Consider the following 16154-nt stretch of genomic DNA (forward strand, 5'->3'; position numbering starts at 1 on the left):
ATTTGTGTAATTAGTTCTTGTGGATTACACCCCACTTCCAGACAGAAATGTTTCTATGTCTATTACAACTGACACACTATTATAGGACAAACGTTTAAGTTAAATTATAGTCTGGAATCGCTTGGGACCAGAGAATTGTGCCGGATTATACAGTGTGCTGGTTTACAGAGGTACTGTAAAATCTAAGGTATAATGACAAACTAATTGAACACTTAAAAAAAACTCATTATAATACATGCAGTAGAAGTTCAGTCAAAGCATGTCCTGTATTTCAAGGACTGCATTCATTTTACATTCTCCGTTGAGTAAACCAGGATTTTACTGTACTGTACCCGTGGGACATGTGCATATTTACGAGACATACTTGATTATAAACTTAGAAAAGAGAGATGACATGACTTGGTGCTGGACTGCACAGTCAATGTTCCATTGATTTTAGGCAGACAAGACATACCAATCATGCTGGATTCCAGAATAGACAGGTTCTGGATTGTATCCCACAATCAATAAGGTTGTGACATAAATTATGATGAATTATACAGAATGCTGGTTTTTAGAGGGCCTAAATTAGACAGGTTTTACTGTATTACAGTACCTTATTTGTATTATTAATGTCATGGATATCATAACATGTCTGAGCAAGAAGTCAGTCACAGAAGTGGTGCCCCAATATTTTATATTTGTATGCACTATATGCAGACCAACAGATCTGCCTGAAGCATCTTGGGTCTACTTAAATATAGAATAAAAACACACCTTACAAGTTTGTGAAGCTTCATGAAGCAAGAAGTGTTGCCTGCTTCTGTGGTTTAATATGCTGTTTAATAGGGTGACAGAACCACTTCCATGGTCAATCACCTGAAACCATACAGTAGTTTAACTTAGTCGTCACACCCACCCCTACCCACAATCTCAAATAACCTCTCTTCCTTCTTAGGAACAGTGTATATACAATTTCCTATAAAGCTGAACTAATATTTTATGTTTTTTTACAAACGTGCTGTCTTAACCCATAATATCATAATAGTAAAAGCTCTGAGCCATCAAACTGCAATGAGTGTGTTAAGATATAGGATTTCGTATATATTTTTTGAGACTACAATATATACTGTATTTAACAACTTACAAATATGACATTTTTCCTGACATGCATGGGTGATTATATAATACAGGAGATAAGCAAGCCCAACTTGCAGAATGGGAAACTCCAGCAAGATGATGCCTTGTGCTATTTTGTCTTCATAAACAAGACAGCAGCTGCCAGCAGGCAAAGATGTTTTGTGTAAGCACAATTCACTTCAGTTATTTTATTTATTATTGATTTATTTTTACTACATTTTATTGTGAGGAAATATAAAAAATAAGTGTTTTTTTGACATATACCAAAGATTATGAGCATGTTAAGAGATTTACTGCTTAAGTGCCAGGTTTAGTAGAAGCATAGTAGTCGCCCCAAAATGTGTCAAATACTACATTTACATGGTGGTGTTAAGAGCTGAATCAAAGTGAAGTAACATCCATTTTCTACCATTAGCTTCATTGTGCATATTCCTCCCATAATACTTCTGTATAAGGCAGTGACCCTCTCAGAGTGAGCTGTTTCAGTAAAACAGGATTGCACAACATGTTAAATAGTCAGAACTAGAAAAGAAAAACAGCTATATGACTGGCTCTGTATACAGAATTAGCCACTTATTTACCCTGTAGTGCAGCATATAGTATATTTTTCATTTAAATGCTAATGAAAGCAATCTTTCCATTAAAAGGTTTACAAATCAGTTTGAACAGTGTTTTTTATATACTTAAAACAACGAAACAACGGTAACAAATACAATTCAATATTATTAACACATATTTCTTGATTGGAGATAATAGTTATTTTTATGCAAAGTGCAACACTTTAATATTATTTCTGAAGAGTGTCCATCTTGAGTGAAAAGCTTAACAAGTCCAGTGGTGCAAAATGACAGTAACTAAGTTAACAACAGGTACATTAGCCACAAGACAACACAGAGTGTACCAAAACATGTGAGCCAGTCCACATTAATTGTGTGCGTGAAATTGGGTTGCCAGTTACCTTTCACTTGCAGGACTGCACTAGAAGACAGAGTACCGCTAGAGTTTTTGGCCCGAACAACATAGAGGCCAGCATCACTATCAGTGACCTTCTTAATGAATAAACTGTGTTTGCCTTCTTTTTGTGAAAGTTCTATGTGTTCATCATTGGTCAGTTTTTGTCCATTCCTGTACCTGAAGCAAAGAGTGAATTTTCAAGTCACACAATTAGATTACATGTTCAAAATGCCTTTAAGTCATTACATTTGATAGATGACAAAACCCTTAGTTAAGTTTTAATGAATTATATTAAGAAATGCACAATAAGAGTATTAGGAACAGTCATTTTAGCTTGGTTGTATTTTAGAAATTAAGTTGTTATCCCTTCTTGAATATTATTCACGATATAAATTAACTAAACTATGTTAGTTTATCAGCTAAAAAAAAAAAAAAGTTTAGTAAGGGTGAGAAATGTTAAAAACACATTTGAATCAAATTCAAAAGTTGCCCCATAATATTTCTCAGGTAATTAAAAACTTGGTTTCATAAAATTAAACATAAAAATAAAGAATTTTCTTGTCGTTTTAAAGTCTTGACTGTTAATGTAATCATTACTGGGTGGTATTTTAATAGTTATTTGGAAAAGTTTATTTATTTATTTTTTTAATTCCTTATCTCTGCCACACCAGCACCAGCAAATTCCACAGAGCTCACTCAGGCTATCAAAGGTTCTGATAAGTGACACAAAGATATTCTGTGATCATCTGCTATTAAAAGCTGACAGCATTTTGTAACAGTAACGCACAATAAAATATATATACTGTATATATATATATATGTATCATATTAATATTGTTTAATGGTACTGTTTCACACATCTTTTACTTACATTAAACAATATAGTCCGACAAAACAGTTTCACCCATCCTTTTGTTTTTGTTTAACTTTTTTTTCCTCTAAGTAAAATACCTTTATGGTAAAAAATGGATTATGTGATTATTCTGAATGCTTTCCATATCTTTACAGAATGCTAAAAGGTGGATTAACTTGTTGATTAGAGGTAGTTTTCAACTGTAAAGCTATGACAAAAAGTTTTGCTTCACCCAATAGAATTAAGTAATTTTGTTTCATAAAGTCGAATGAACCCTGCTAAATAATGTTATCATATTGAACAATATGTTAACATATTGAATTACATATGTAGTTTTCCATATACTTAAGGAAAGATTTGACATTTCAAAATCGAACATGAAATACTGTACTATGATTATGGCTTCTGGTAGACATTTGCAATATCATTTTGTATTTTATTTGATTACATGATGTTTAATAAAATATCTAAATTATGTTAATTTAGGTTTTTATTATTATTATTATTATTATTATTATTATTATTATTATTATTATTATTATTATTGTCTCAATTCCTAAGATTCGAGGTGATGCTAAACTTTTGGCCATAGATGTACTTTATGGTGATTTCTTATAGGCTACCCACCATATTAAAGTAGGCTCTGGAAATCCTGTTACTTCTACTTCCAAAGTCACAGGGAAACCTTCCACTACAGTAGCGTTAGGCAACAGCCTGGAGAAGTTCAGGCCCTGGCCAGTTATGTTGCTCATGGCTCTGGTCCCCGATGGAAGCCTTATCTCCTCTCGAATGGTCGTCAGCTTGCAGAAACCTGTATCATGTTCTGATTTATGGGCCGGGGGATCTGTTGTTAGTGGGGCAGACGAAGCATGCAGGCTGCCAGAACTTGCAATGCATTTGTTAGGGTCTTGCAAATACTCTTGTGTCTCAGTGAAATTCTCATGCAGAGCATAGTGTGTTTCGCGGCATTCACTGAATGTGCCAGAAATGTAAGAATTATTTGCAGGTTTGCTTTTTAATATGCTAGAAAGTGTATCAGAAACAATGCCAGGTGCAGGCACTGTCAAGGGACTGCGAACAAATGAGGATGATTCAGACTTAAATTTAGGGTACAGCCCCCCAGTAGGTGAAGGATAGCTTTCAGACTGACTAGAAACCCGTTCTCGTCTGTGGTTTAGGGTGTCAGCAGCAGCAACAGGTGTTAAGAAGTCAAAGCTGTCAGTCTTTCTGTTATTGCCGAATTGTGACTGTGTTTGTTGCCTGGATGTGTTGACATGCAAGCTGTGAGAAATGAGACAAAAGCCATCCTCAAGGTCTGTTTCAGAGTGAAGGATGTTGAATTCGGGGGTCTCAGAGAGTGGAGGTAAAGAAATGTCATCTGGAGACGCGCACTCATATTCATCAATAGGCAGGGTTTCATCAGTGAGAAGCTCATTTTGCAAGTCCCCTCAGCCAGTCCACTGCCCTCTGTGGCAGCATGAAGTATAGCTGCTGCATCTTGCAATAGGAAATCATCAGGCACTGAATGAGGCAACTCTCTGTGCAGTAAGTCTTCATCTTTGGTCTGTTCCACAAAAACAAAATGGGTAGTAGTTATTAAAAGCTTTATATGTTCACAAAAAGAAAATGGCTTCAGTCAAAAAAATCTGTAGAATGTGTTCCTACAGTACATGATTGTGTATTGTTCGCCTATCTATACATGGGTCTAAAAATGAATTCGACATGGGATAAACTGTCAAATGTATACAGTGGTCCTTGCTTAGCAAGGGGTCAGGTAAAAAAAAAAAAAATGAAGCTTGGTAAAAACAGTATTAAGTTTTCTTTTTACAATACAATTTATATATGTTTTTGTAATGGCCCAGAGTATTTTCAACTAATATAGTTACTAACGGTAACCACAGAAGTCATGCTGAAAAAAAAAAAAAAAATACCTGTGTATTGATGACTGAAGGTAACTGTATACCTTATCATTCTTTGTATCTCCATTATTATTAGTGCTATGCCTATAGCCTTGCTTGTCCATTCTTTTAAATTCTTCCTGAATGCGTGGAAACCCTGAAGCCTCAGTGCCAGCAGGGAAAGATGAAGTCTGGGTGCCTTGAGCCCAGTTCCCTGTCTGATGAAGAGAAGTTATCCTTCTCCCTGGATCAATAGGAGAGGCTGACAAATGAACAGTTTGTGTGCAAGAGTACACCGTGCTCAGCTGCTGCTGCTGCTGCTCTTGCCTGTGCACTGTGGTGAAGTTCTGTTCCTCTACTTTGTTGCTGAAAGTGTTTGTTTCAGAATAAGTTTCTTCTGTAAATGATCTCTTCTCAGACAAAACATCATGATGATTTCTGACGTTCTCTGATAATTCCTGACCTTGTTTTTTTTACAGATTTCAACTTTCTTAGGCGACTTTTTATCTGGTCATGTACAGCCTTAATGCTTTCAGATGTAGCTGATCTAAATGTAGTTACAAACGTTCATTTTGTAATTACCTAGACTACTTATGTAAGTAATACATGCCATTCTAATACAATGTATTGCTACTTGAAATATATTGTTAATATTTTAAAATGATTTAGAAATATTAAACTTTGTTTTGGGCACACTATTGCTGTTTCCATACCTCAACATTGGCAGCACTGAGTAATGGTAAACTGGTCCTGGAAAAGGCAGAGGTTTAAAACTTAGACATACCTTTTCTGTGGTTTCTTGGAAACTTGTCTCTCCTTTTACATTTTGTGCTTTATTTGTTTTTCCATTTTGGTGATTATATATATATATATATATATATATATATATATAGGTAATAGTAGGTATAGGTAATATATATATATATATAGGCAGCAGTAGAATCTTATTATTGTATTCGGACACTTTTCATATTATTATTATTATTATTATTATTATTATTATTATTATTATTATTATTATTAAAGGTGACTTACAGGTGTTACAGGGCAGTACAGGGTGTGAAATGTGGATGAAAACGACAACTCCTGTCATACACGCATGTCAACAACATGCTGGCTCCATATTTAACTTTGTCAAGTTTTTAAATGTGTCCTACCGTTATGATGATTTCTTGTTTGTTTTTTTTCAGGTCACTTTTTAAAATCTCCTTCAGAAAACTAAAATCGAATTCTGCAATTTTCAATATTCAACACCACTCGTAATCGAACGCACATTAGCAGTGCTTCAGCAGGGGGCGGGAGGGTAAACTTGCTCCTCCGATTAAAACCAGGGCTCAGACTCCATCACCTGTCATTGCTAGTACTGTGGTTATAGAGATAGGAGTTTATTATAACAGAGGCTTGTCTCCTCTGATTAAAAAGGAAATGGTTATATTTTCAAAGATTTTTTTTTTTATCAACTTCAGTATTCTCTACCTGTAGTTTTTCTTCAAAATCTCTTAGACCATTGCACAGTTCCTTAATAGATTCCAGAATTTCATTGTGTTTGGTAACTGTTTTCTCTATAAACTTCTTCCCTTCTTCAGGCCCTTGGTTAAAAAAAAAGTATCTTCATTAAAGAACAAATACAAAGTGAAGCTGGTTTTATTCATAAAGTTTTACAAACTCTGTATTACACGCTGTGCAAAGAGAGGCTGACAGAGATTTGTGCTTTTACACGGTAGGCCTAATCATGTAGTATGTGCATATTTTGTAATATTTTTGCACCACGAACAATTAAGTATTGAATCAGTTCTCACCATGTAAACGTACAGCCAGTTCTGTGATTTGGTTAATTCTTTCCTCTTGTTGAGGGACTGTAGGCCAGACAAACTTTTCAAAATGCTTGTAAAGAATGCCCACTGCCTCTCTGGTTTTGCATTCTGAAGAATATTTTCCCACTCGCACAATGGTGGCACTCGCTTCTTCACACCCAAAATGATACTTTAATAGAAATTAAGATATCGCTATTAATTAAACAAATTATTTTGATCAGGTAAAATAATGTAGTTGGCATTATTACTTAACAAAGAAAACATAATTTCATAAACTATGGATGATTATTGTAAAACAAACAAGAACACCTTAAGAGGTTTAAACACAGTTTAAATATAATGCCAGCTAATCTGTCAAAGCTCTAAATGCACCTCATTAGGGTCAGAAATAAATAAACAGTCTGAGGCTGTTTTCTTTTTAGAATTGTACGTGGGGTTTCTCCTTTCAGATAATACACACAGACAGTTAAATGCTAAAACATATACTTATAGAGAGGAAATGCTATTGTAATGTATGTGCATCTTCTATTTTGCAAAATGAAAAATGGAAAGGTCAACAAGATACTATATAACTTTCAAAAATAGCCTAATTGTACTGCCACATTATTAAACTACCAGCCATACTTGTTAGACACAACAGTTGTTACTAAAAATACACACAACAGAATAGTACAAGTATGATTCACTCTTAACAGAAGTGCCACATCAACCAGCTGAGTTTGGAGAAGAAAAAAAAAAAAGAAGCTTAAAGGAATTCAGCTCAAGGTTTGTAACATGAGTAGCTTCTCCTGGGCTGTGTATAAAATGTCACCAGGATTTCCCTGCCAGGAAGATAGCTGGAGGCAGCTCAAGAAGGTGCTAGGGGCTTATTTATGTGTAAACAGTGGGGGGAGAGTGGCGTCTCCCATCCAGCTGCTGTGCCCTCTTTTATCAATTTACAAAATGAGGTTGGAATATTTTCCTACTTTTTATATTAATTTGATATATATTTCAACTGTTTTGAAAAAAAAAACTGATTATTAATGATAGGGAGCTTGACAGGGTTTCTTAAGTACTGCTACTATACAGTACTTACACTAAAACAATATCTCTGTAACTCTTTTTATTGCTTCTTAGACATTGGATGTTGTGACTGTGATTACAATGTTTTCAAAATATCGTAAGGTTGTCAGGTTGCACAGAAAGATTAGATTTGAAAACGAAATACAGTACATATATTCAGTACAGGGATGGATTTGGCTCTTTTTGTCCCACATACCTCCTCCATGGCCTGCTGCAGACGCACAGACATGTCCAGGTTCTGCTTGTACTCCTCCACTGTCTTGTCGAAATCGACCACCTGTTTTTGAAGCTCATTCACAGCTTCCTCAATTTCTCTGGGGTTACTTCCAAGGAGCTGCTTCTCAGTGCCAGCAGAAACCTTTGTTGCAAAGTTACTTATTTTCTTCTTTAGCATCTACATTTTAAATCAGATTAGATAAATGCAATAGTTCATTACTGGAGATACAGACTGATTTAATTAGCGCAAATTATTGTACAACTGCAACTAGAAACAACTTAGGGCGGTTTGTTTTTCATTTTCTAAGCACTGCATATATATTGATTTATATGTGGTGCTTGAATAAATTATATCAAAAACAAAGACAGTGACACTCTCATTAATCTTTTTTGCATATAAATGTGTTCAGATTTAGCAATGTCTACTATAGTGCCATAGTTAATGCTTTGTGAATAAGATACACAGTTAAGCAGCCCCAACTCAAATCACACTGCTAGCATAAACTGTACCAGTAACGCCTACAGAACAGATGCAGTGACCTGCATTTTAGGATAAGAAAACATGATCTGTAAACTCACTCCCAAAATATGGCTCTTGGTGGGCTAGGCACAGAAGAGTACCATTAGCACTAGGCCTAAAGGAGGCCTATAAATTTACACAAGCTTGACACTTGACAGTGATACTGATTCAAGATTACTATAGCATATGTAGAGAAGGATTAAGAGTAACACATGTAAAAAATATTTGCATTAGCTGATATATTGCTTTACCAACTTCCACTAAAACACTATTAGTTATTTCCTCTTCCATCTTACCTGAAGCTTTTCTGCATACATGTCAACCTGTTGAATCTGGTTTTTGACAGCTTTCAAGTTTCGTGACTTGTCATTTTTCTTCATATAATTGAATTTCAAATTGTTGAATTTCTTCTTGAGGTCTTTAAACGAATCCTTAAGCTAAAATAAATGTTAAAAAAAAAAAAAAAGGTTTATCCCAAAATATGAACTGCATACATAATGGTTATAATCCACAACTCTGATTGCTTAATTTTAAAACCCGAATAAGTCCACATGTTTCAATGTTGTATTTATCTATTGGACTAAGTGGATTCAATAAAAAGTACAGCAATATTACCCAAGTCTATTGTGACATTCAATCTTTTAAGTGAAAGGTTTTAAATGTTTATACTTTTTCTTTTTTTTTTTTTTTTTAAGTTTACACAGTGGCCCTTTTAGGGTGTGTCCTGCTCTTATCCGGCTGTAAGTCTTTAAATATCACCATGACAGAGCTGAATGCTTTCCTTCCAGTCATAGGGGAAAAGCTTAAGATGTTACTGAAATCCTAGACCACCTTTTTGCCAAGTTTCTTAAGTGTTGCTTACAGTCTTTCCGTCTAGATTTAAAAAAAAAAAAAAAACGTTTTATAAAATGTAAAACAGAATTTTGTGTTGAAGTAGCAATGCAGTTAACATGTTTAAAGTAAGTGTCTTGGAAAATTCACTACACAGAACGTAGTGACTAAGATAAGCATGAGGAGAGGCTTATTTTGGGTTGACTTTATTGCTTGCTCTTGAATACTGGACATAACTTATACAGCAGAGTCATTTGTGTATGGTAGGAAGACGTTGGCAAGGGGATCATGTTGACTCTGACAGGATGGCTCATGTGACATATAGGGGCAGCTGCTGCTGCTGCTGTCTTTCATTTTACATTTTGGAGTCAATGGTGAACCTTTTTACCGTTCACCGAGAAACGAAACGTAGCTTTCACGTACATTATTGAGGCTCTAACGATTTCACAGAAAAATAAAACACACAAGCTGAATACCTCATGCTTCAACATACTAAGGTTGATTTCCTATAAGACCATTAGCAATTTGCCACATGGCCAATGGCTTGCTCCTGGCGTCTGACTAATTATGGAAGCAGCTGTTACTAACTATCTGGAGTGTCATTACCATGGAATGGGGGTCCTGATATTTCCCACAGCAGCAGGAGCAGACACCCATGGATATGATAAGTGTTTCATAAGGGTCTGTGAAAAGGAACCCTAGAATACACTACATGTACCATGCCTTGCTTCAGTATAGTTTGAACATTTGCCACTTTTAATTTCAAATGCTTTAAAATATATATATATATATATAAACCATGATTAAGTGTTTTAAAAGAGTTTACAGAAGCCCCAAGTTTCACATTGACATGTTTCCTTTTCTTGTAGAAATATTTGTTTTCAAGCTCTTTTTAATGAAAACTGGTGCACTACTTGATAAGCAGCAGCAACTGGAAGCGGTTTCCAGCATCTAAAGTGCCAGGTTGTTTACTTAAACATTAACAAAAGGTGTTACAAGATACATGAGCATGTCATCAGAAGCAAATGGCTTGGGGGATGAGATAATAACAGTGTTGTTTTGTCATGCAGGTATTAGCACTAGATGTAACACTGCAATCAAAGTCTAAAATGTAAATGGGATTTTACTTTGGAAGAAATGTGAGACTAAGATGAAACACAACACAGTTCTTGTATTTAATTCTAGTGCTTTAAAGTATGCATAACTTACTGGCAATGGTACTGTATAATACACCCATAATACATTGTCGATACCTACATTTATTTATTTTAAAGCTACACTGAAAGGGGCACCTTCTGCAAGGTTTAGAAACACCTCTTTGAAAACTGGGAGTGATTAAACTTTTGTTGGGTTTAGTATTACTGAACATTTTGAAGATATCTAGATAATTCTCAAAACCCTATCTGCTGGATAAGCTCTATATCAGTGTTTTATCTTATATAGACTGGTAAATTATGTGTCTGCATCTATGGGCTCTGTTTGTACAAGAAAGTCAAATAGTGCTGGTAGTAACTTCAACCCCCTGTGATAAAGCTCAGCAAAAACACTGGGTGGCGGACTAGTTCCTTAATATCAAGATAATAGTCATATAAAGATTACATTTTTTTTATTATTATTATTTTTATTTTTTAATAAGATTAACAAATAAAATTGGAAATACATTATCAATTTTAAAATGTTGATTAAAAATAAGATAATGTTGATAAGAAAATAAAATGCATCACTGGTTAACAAATAATGACAAATTCACAAGTACAGACTATAATGCATATTTTTAAGCATTAGAATTTAAAATAGCATACTGAAACACAGTATTGCAGAATAACAGTACTGTACTTCATATATATGTAAGGGTGGAATATTTCACTTATCAACAATTTCTTACATAAATAATTCCACTGTAGAACCAGCGTGCACTGAAATAACCTTTTTGTTCAACCATTACCACAGTCCTGGTTCTAGAACAGACACAGATAAAGAACTCTGCTGATAATAAATACTCTGTTGGACTACTTGTGTTGTGCTTTATCATCTCCAAATGACTTACCTCAGATGAACTTAAAACTAGCGCCCTCTACTGTACACATGGAAGAACTGTAAATACAATTCAGGTGGTTTATGTATTTTATACACCTGTAGCCTAACATTTCCATAAAAATCAATACACTAGGAAATATTTATGAAGAATAATGACAAACAATAAAACTGATAATGATATCAAACAAGTAACAAACAACTCCAAAACAAACACAACAAATGGTGAACACTGCATTTTTAAATCTTTTATAATAAAGCATGACTGATTTAATTTAGTGAAGTAAAAGAATATATATATATATATATATATATATATATATATATATATATATGTATATATATATATATATATATATATATATATATATGTATATATATATATATATATATATATATATATATATATATATATATATATATATATATATATAATCACTCTTTGTAATTACAGCTGGCTCATATTTGTATTTTACTTTAAAATTACATGTATTATCAAATTGCATGTCGCTAAACAACTTAATAAGGGACATAATAGTATTAATAACTGTAACCCATGCTTTGAAGCTGACTGTATTAAAAGGGGTGCCACACAACATGCTGCTCTGGGGAACGCTGTCTCAATTGGGTCTATTCTCCTTTTAGTGTCTGAGCCACTCTCTAGGCAATGTCATCAGCTAGCCCTCGAGAGGGAGGCAAAGACACTGAAAGAAGATTACGAAATCCATCTAGAATGGTGACGTTATTAGTTTCCATCAATACCAGAGTTAAATGCTCTTCTTGAGTCAATGCAGATCACAGAGACAAAAGAATTGCTAAACTCAGGTCTGCATTTATTTGGAATATGTATGACACCCTGTGGCAATGTGCCCCGCCCATGTGTGCATTTATATGTTGTATGTTGCGTGTGTTAATGTTGGTGTATAGAGATGGCTGCACGGGATAAATGGGTGTGTGCAGCACGAGTTATTTAAGATGTAATTGTATTTAGGCACGGGATTGCACATCATTTCACGTGCATTTAAAGTACTTAATATGTGAGCACGATGTTGCACGTCATTAATTCACGTGCTGGGATTCAAGTGAATAATTAATTAGTAATTGAATCCCGGCACAACAGATAGATAGATGCACGTTTTATTCACTCGGGGTTGTGTGTTCGGTGAGTGGAGAACGGGTGTGGAGAGGAGAAAGTAAAATAAAGTAAATAATTGTTTGTTTATAGACTCACCGTGTTTGTTTGTGTGTCTGTCCGTGCACCGTTTGTTAAGTGTTAATCCGTTTTGTTTGTCTATTTATTTTGGCGCAAGTGCCGTGTCCTGTTTTCTGTTTGTTTAAACCTTTTATTTATAATAAACCGCGCCACAGCGCTTTCATCATTTCATCCACCGTCTGTCTGTATCCTCCTTTCTGGTCTGACGTCATTCACAAAGCCACCCTGTGACACACACCCATTCTCCTAAGGAATGACAGATGGCAGAGGGGGGAGGGGGAGGAGGATTCAAAACGGAGTGACACTGTCAAAGAACATCTTAGTCAGCAGACTAGATTTGCCAACTATGCCATAAAAATAAATCACAAAGACAATGAGAAAAGCATTCATATATATTTGAATAATAATAATAATAATAATAATAATAATAATAATAATAATAATAATAATAATAATACCATTGCAATAGCAATCAAACTGGCAAATATAAATATATGATTACTTATAGTACATAATGTATTCTTCTTTTAAGTGTAAACTTCCATAAACGGACCAAGTCATTAAACAGAACTGGCACTGAATTAATTTTAAGATTATTCTTATAATATGATAAGACCAAAATACTCTAAATGCCCAATTTGAATGTTGCCTTATGTGGCAAAGTGGTTTGCTGTGCGTAGGTGTAGTGATGATGTGATTGTGAAACAGACAAAAAAGTTCACGATCCAAACAGGTTTTATTTTTTTAAATCCTGGTCTGGCGACCACAAAGAATAATCACAGGCGATAGCAGACACTGCTCCAAAACAATGGGTTGCAATCACAAAATAATAAGACACAGTTCGGAAATAATAATCACATTTAGAACACACACAAAGAGACACGTTCACAAGTCCAGAGTGTTTGTTATTGTGCTCGTGGTGATTTACAGTTTATTCGTGATTAAAGCTGCTGTGTTGGCCTATAGCGACAGCTCCGGATTATGTTAGCCGTCTAATAAAAACAAACAAGTTGATTTTTTAGACACGACAAAACACTCACGATAATTTCACAGTACTCCTTCCGGTTCAGCTTAACCATAACAAAGGAACAGATTGCCTCGCTACGTCCCCTTTTGTACCGTCAGTCACGCCCCCTTGGTTAGCGAGTGCAACTGTTTCTCCACCATTCCACTGTTGCCACATCACTTCCCTTCCGGGTCAATGACTTGGTGTACCATAGCTCCACCCCCTTTCTAGATGGCCGACTTCCACCTAACCCCGTTCCCTTTACACAACGCCCTCACAGGGAGATTTATAACCAAGATTCATTCTTTCTCTGTCACACCTTACCGCTGCAATCCACCTGTTGATCAGCATGACTGAAGATCAACGTGTAACCTCCGCTCCTGCTGTCAAGACAATCGCCTTTTTTCAGCAACAGCCTAGCCTGTGGAGTCTCTACCTGGGCCCAACGGGCTCCTTACCAGTAGTGGTCACTGAAGCGCAATGAAGCAAACTAGTCCCGTCAGGTTATCCTCTCTAACTGCCACAGGAGCACATAAGGCTAGCGTTCCGTCTTGGCGAACCATGGCTCACACTGCTTTTACTCTGGGACAAACATTTTCTGAAGTCCTCCCTTTAACTTTCATTAACCATTCCAAAGCTGTATAAAAGTTTCCAATGATAGTTTGCCATACTTTTCTGATTTTAATAGACATACCTCACTGATCTCCTCTTTGACTGAACAGTAATGCACATTGCTCAGAAGGTTTTCCTCATATTTGTCTGCTTCTGTGCTCCAGTTGATGCTCCCAGCCTCAAGTGCCTCCAGCTTTTTCTGAAGCTGCTACACAGAAAAGCCCAGAGCGCTCTGCAAATAGGGAAAGAAATCTGTTCATGGAATGGGATTAACACCATGTACTATAAAATGACATTGTGAAACTTTTACTGTCTTACTTACCGATTTCTGTACAGTGGTGGTAATATCCACTCCTAAGGTAATAGCCAGTTTACAGAGGTGTCGAATATGGGTCTGTTTCCCTTGATGCTGACTGAGCTGGGTCTTGGCTTGACTAATATCGTGGAATGCAGTCACTGGTTCTGATTTCAAGGGATTATCCATCTTGAAAATTTTAGGAAAATAATTTCATTATTATAGAAAATAAAATAAAGAAATAAAGTGTTACCTCAGTTACATTTAACAACTTTTGATGTAGCTAACAAGCTGTGAACTGTTTATATTACAGCTATCATTAAATCACCCCAAAAGTATAGCCTTTCACAGCTCTGCAAAGCAGCCTAGGCAAATGACTCCCAGTGGCACTTAAAATGTTAAAACCCATGTAAAGAGTTATTTGTAATGAGTAACTGTGTGTTGCAGAAAAATTAAACAAAGATGGTTAACACTTGCTGTGATATTGTAATCAAAAAGTTAAAACACACAAAGCCCTCCAAGGACCGTGTTTACCTCATCAAAGAGCTGATGAAACTTAACAGTCCTATTCAGGACTGCTTCATACTCATTGATCCTCTCCTTCACTCGCTGATGGATGTGCAGAAACTCTGCAACCTCATTATTTTCCTTCATGTACTCCACCTCAGCATTTAATTGCTATGAAAAAAATGACAAGGCGGCGACAGATTTTATTAAAGACGTGTGCTCCGCAAACATGCATTGGGGACATGCAGACCATCATGGGAAACATTTAAAACATTAGCGAAATCTGTCAGAAACAGTGGCCTTTTTTATGAAAGATCAGCAACCCTGCCTTTTGGAGCATATTACTAGTTTTCATGATTGATTTAATTTGTGACATCCTGCAAAAAGCTGTGTGTGAGTATGAATGTGAATTGTACATACCAAAGACTGTATTAGTTTAATAATAACCTCACCTGAAACTGTGGTTTTGCTTGGTTGAAATTGTCCTGGAGCTGGGTAGCAACCAGAAGATTACTTCCCAACTCAACTTTGGATGCTGGTGCAAGAACATTCTCAACGGTCTTCAAATCATGTACAGTCTAAATAAAATGAGATTGACAAACAATGTATTAACAATCAAATATATAAGAAATACATAAGCATCGTGTGCATTTATTATCCCAAGCATGATATTTACAGTCTGAGGCTTTATATACAAGCTAATACTTTACTATGCATCAAATATGAACCACGCTTTTAAATGTGGAGTATTTTGTCATGTCTGGATTATTTTAGACTGTGACTAAATCAGGGCTGGGACCAAATCAAGACAACCCGCTAATCGCATTTAACAACACTCCACAGCAGTGTGGAGTAGTGGTTAGGGCTCTGGACTCTTGACCGCAGGGTTGTGGGTTCAATCCCCAGTGGGGAACACTGCTGTTGTACCCTTGAGCAAGGTACTTTACCCAGATTGCTCCAGTAAAAACCCAACTGTATAAATGGGTAATTGTATGTAAAATAATGTGATATCTGTATAATGTGAAATAATGTATAATGTGATATCTTGTAACAATTGTAAGTCGCCCTGGATAAGGCGTCTGCTAAGAAATAAATAATAATAATAATAAGAGCATGTCAGTGAGGAGAGAACAGTGTAGTTTAATAGAAAAAAAGGTAGTGTGTAAACCTTTCTATTTGTGTTGTAACCTGAAAAAGTGTTTTGTGACAGGTAAACAGCT

General features: G+C 35.5%; 1 protein-coding gene across 1 annotated transcript in view; it reads right to left on the reverse strand.

The window, feature by feature from the left end:
* Nucleotides 1-932: 932 nt before the first annotated feature.
* The window catches only part of LOC117406783 (coiled-coil domain-containing protein 141-like), a 33977-nt gene continuing 18755 nt past the window's right edge, over nucleotides 933-16154 (reverse strand). Inside the window, 11 exon segments of the mRNA XM_059031326.1 lie at nucleotides 933-2250; nucleotides 3554-4355; nucleotides 4358-4490; nucleotides 6301-6413; nucleotides 6624-6807; nucleotides 7897-8094; nucleotides 8733-8873; nucleotides 14215-14364; nucleotides 14455-14616; nucleotides 14962-15105; nucleotides 15387-15512. Of these exon segments, the coding sequence (XP_058887309.1) occupies nucleotides 1974-2250; nucleotides 3554-4355; nucleotides 4358-4490; nucleotides 6301-6413; nucleotides 6624-6807; nucleotides 7897-8094; nucleotides 8733-8873; nucleotides 14215-14364; nucleotides 14455-14616; nucleotides 14962-15105; nucleotides 15387-15512 (2430 nt within the window). The 3' untranslated portion in view covers nucleotides 933-1973.

Source organism: Acipenser ruthenus, chromosome 10 (assembly GCF_902713425.1).
Source record: "Acipenser ruthenus chromosome 10, fAciRut3.2 maternal haplotype, whole genome shotgun sequence".
Lineage (NCBI taxonomy): Eukaryota > Metazoa > Chordata > Actinopteri > Acipenseriformes > Acipenseridae > Acipenser > Acipenser ruthenus.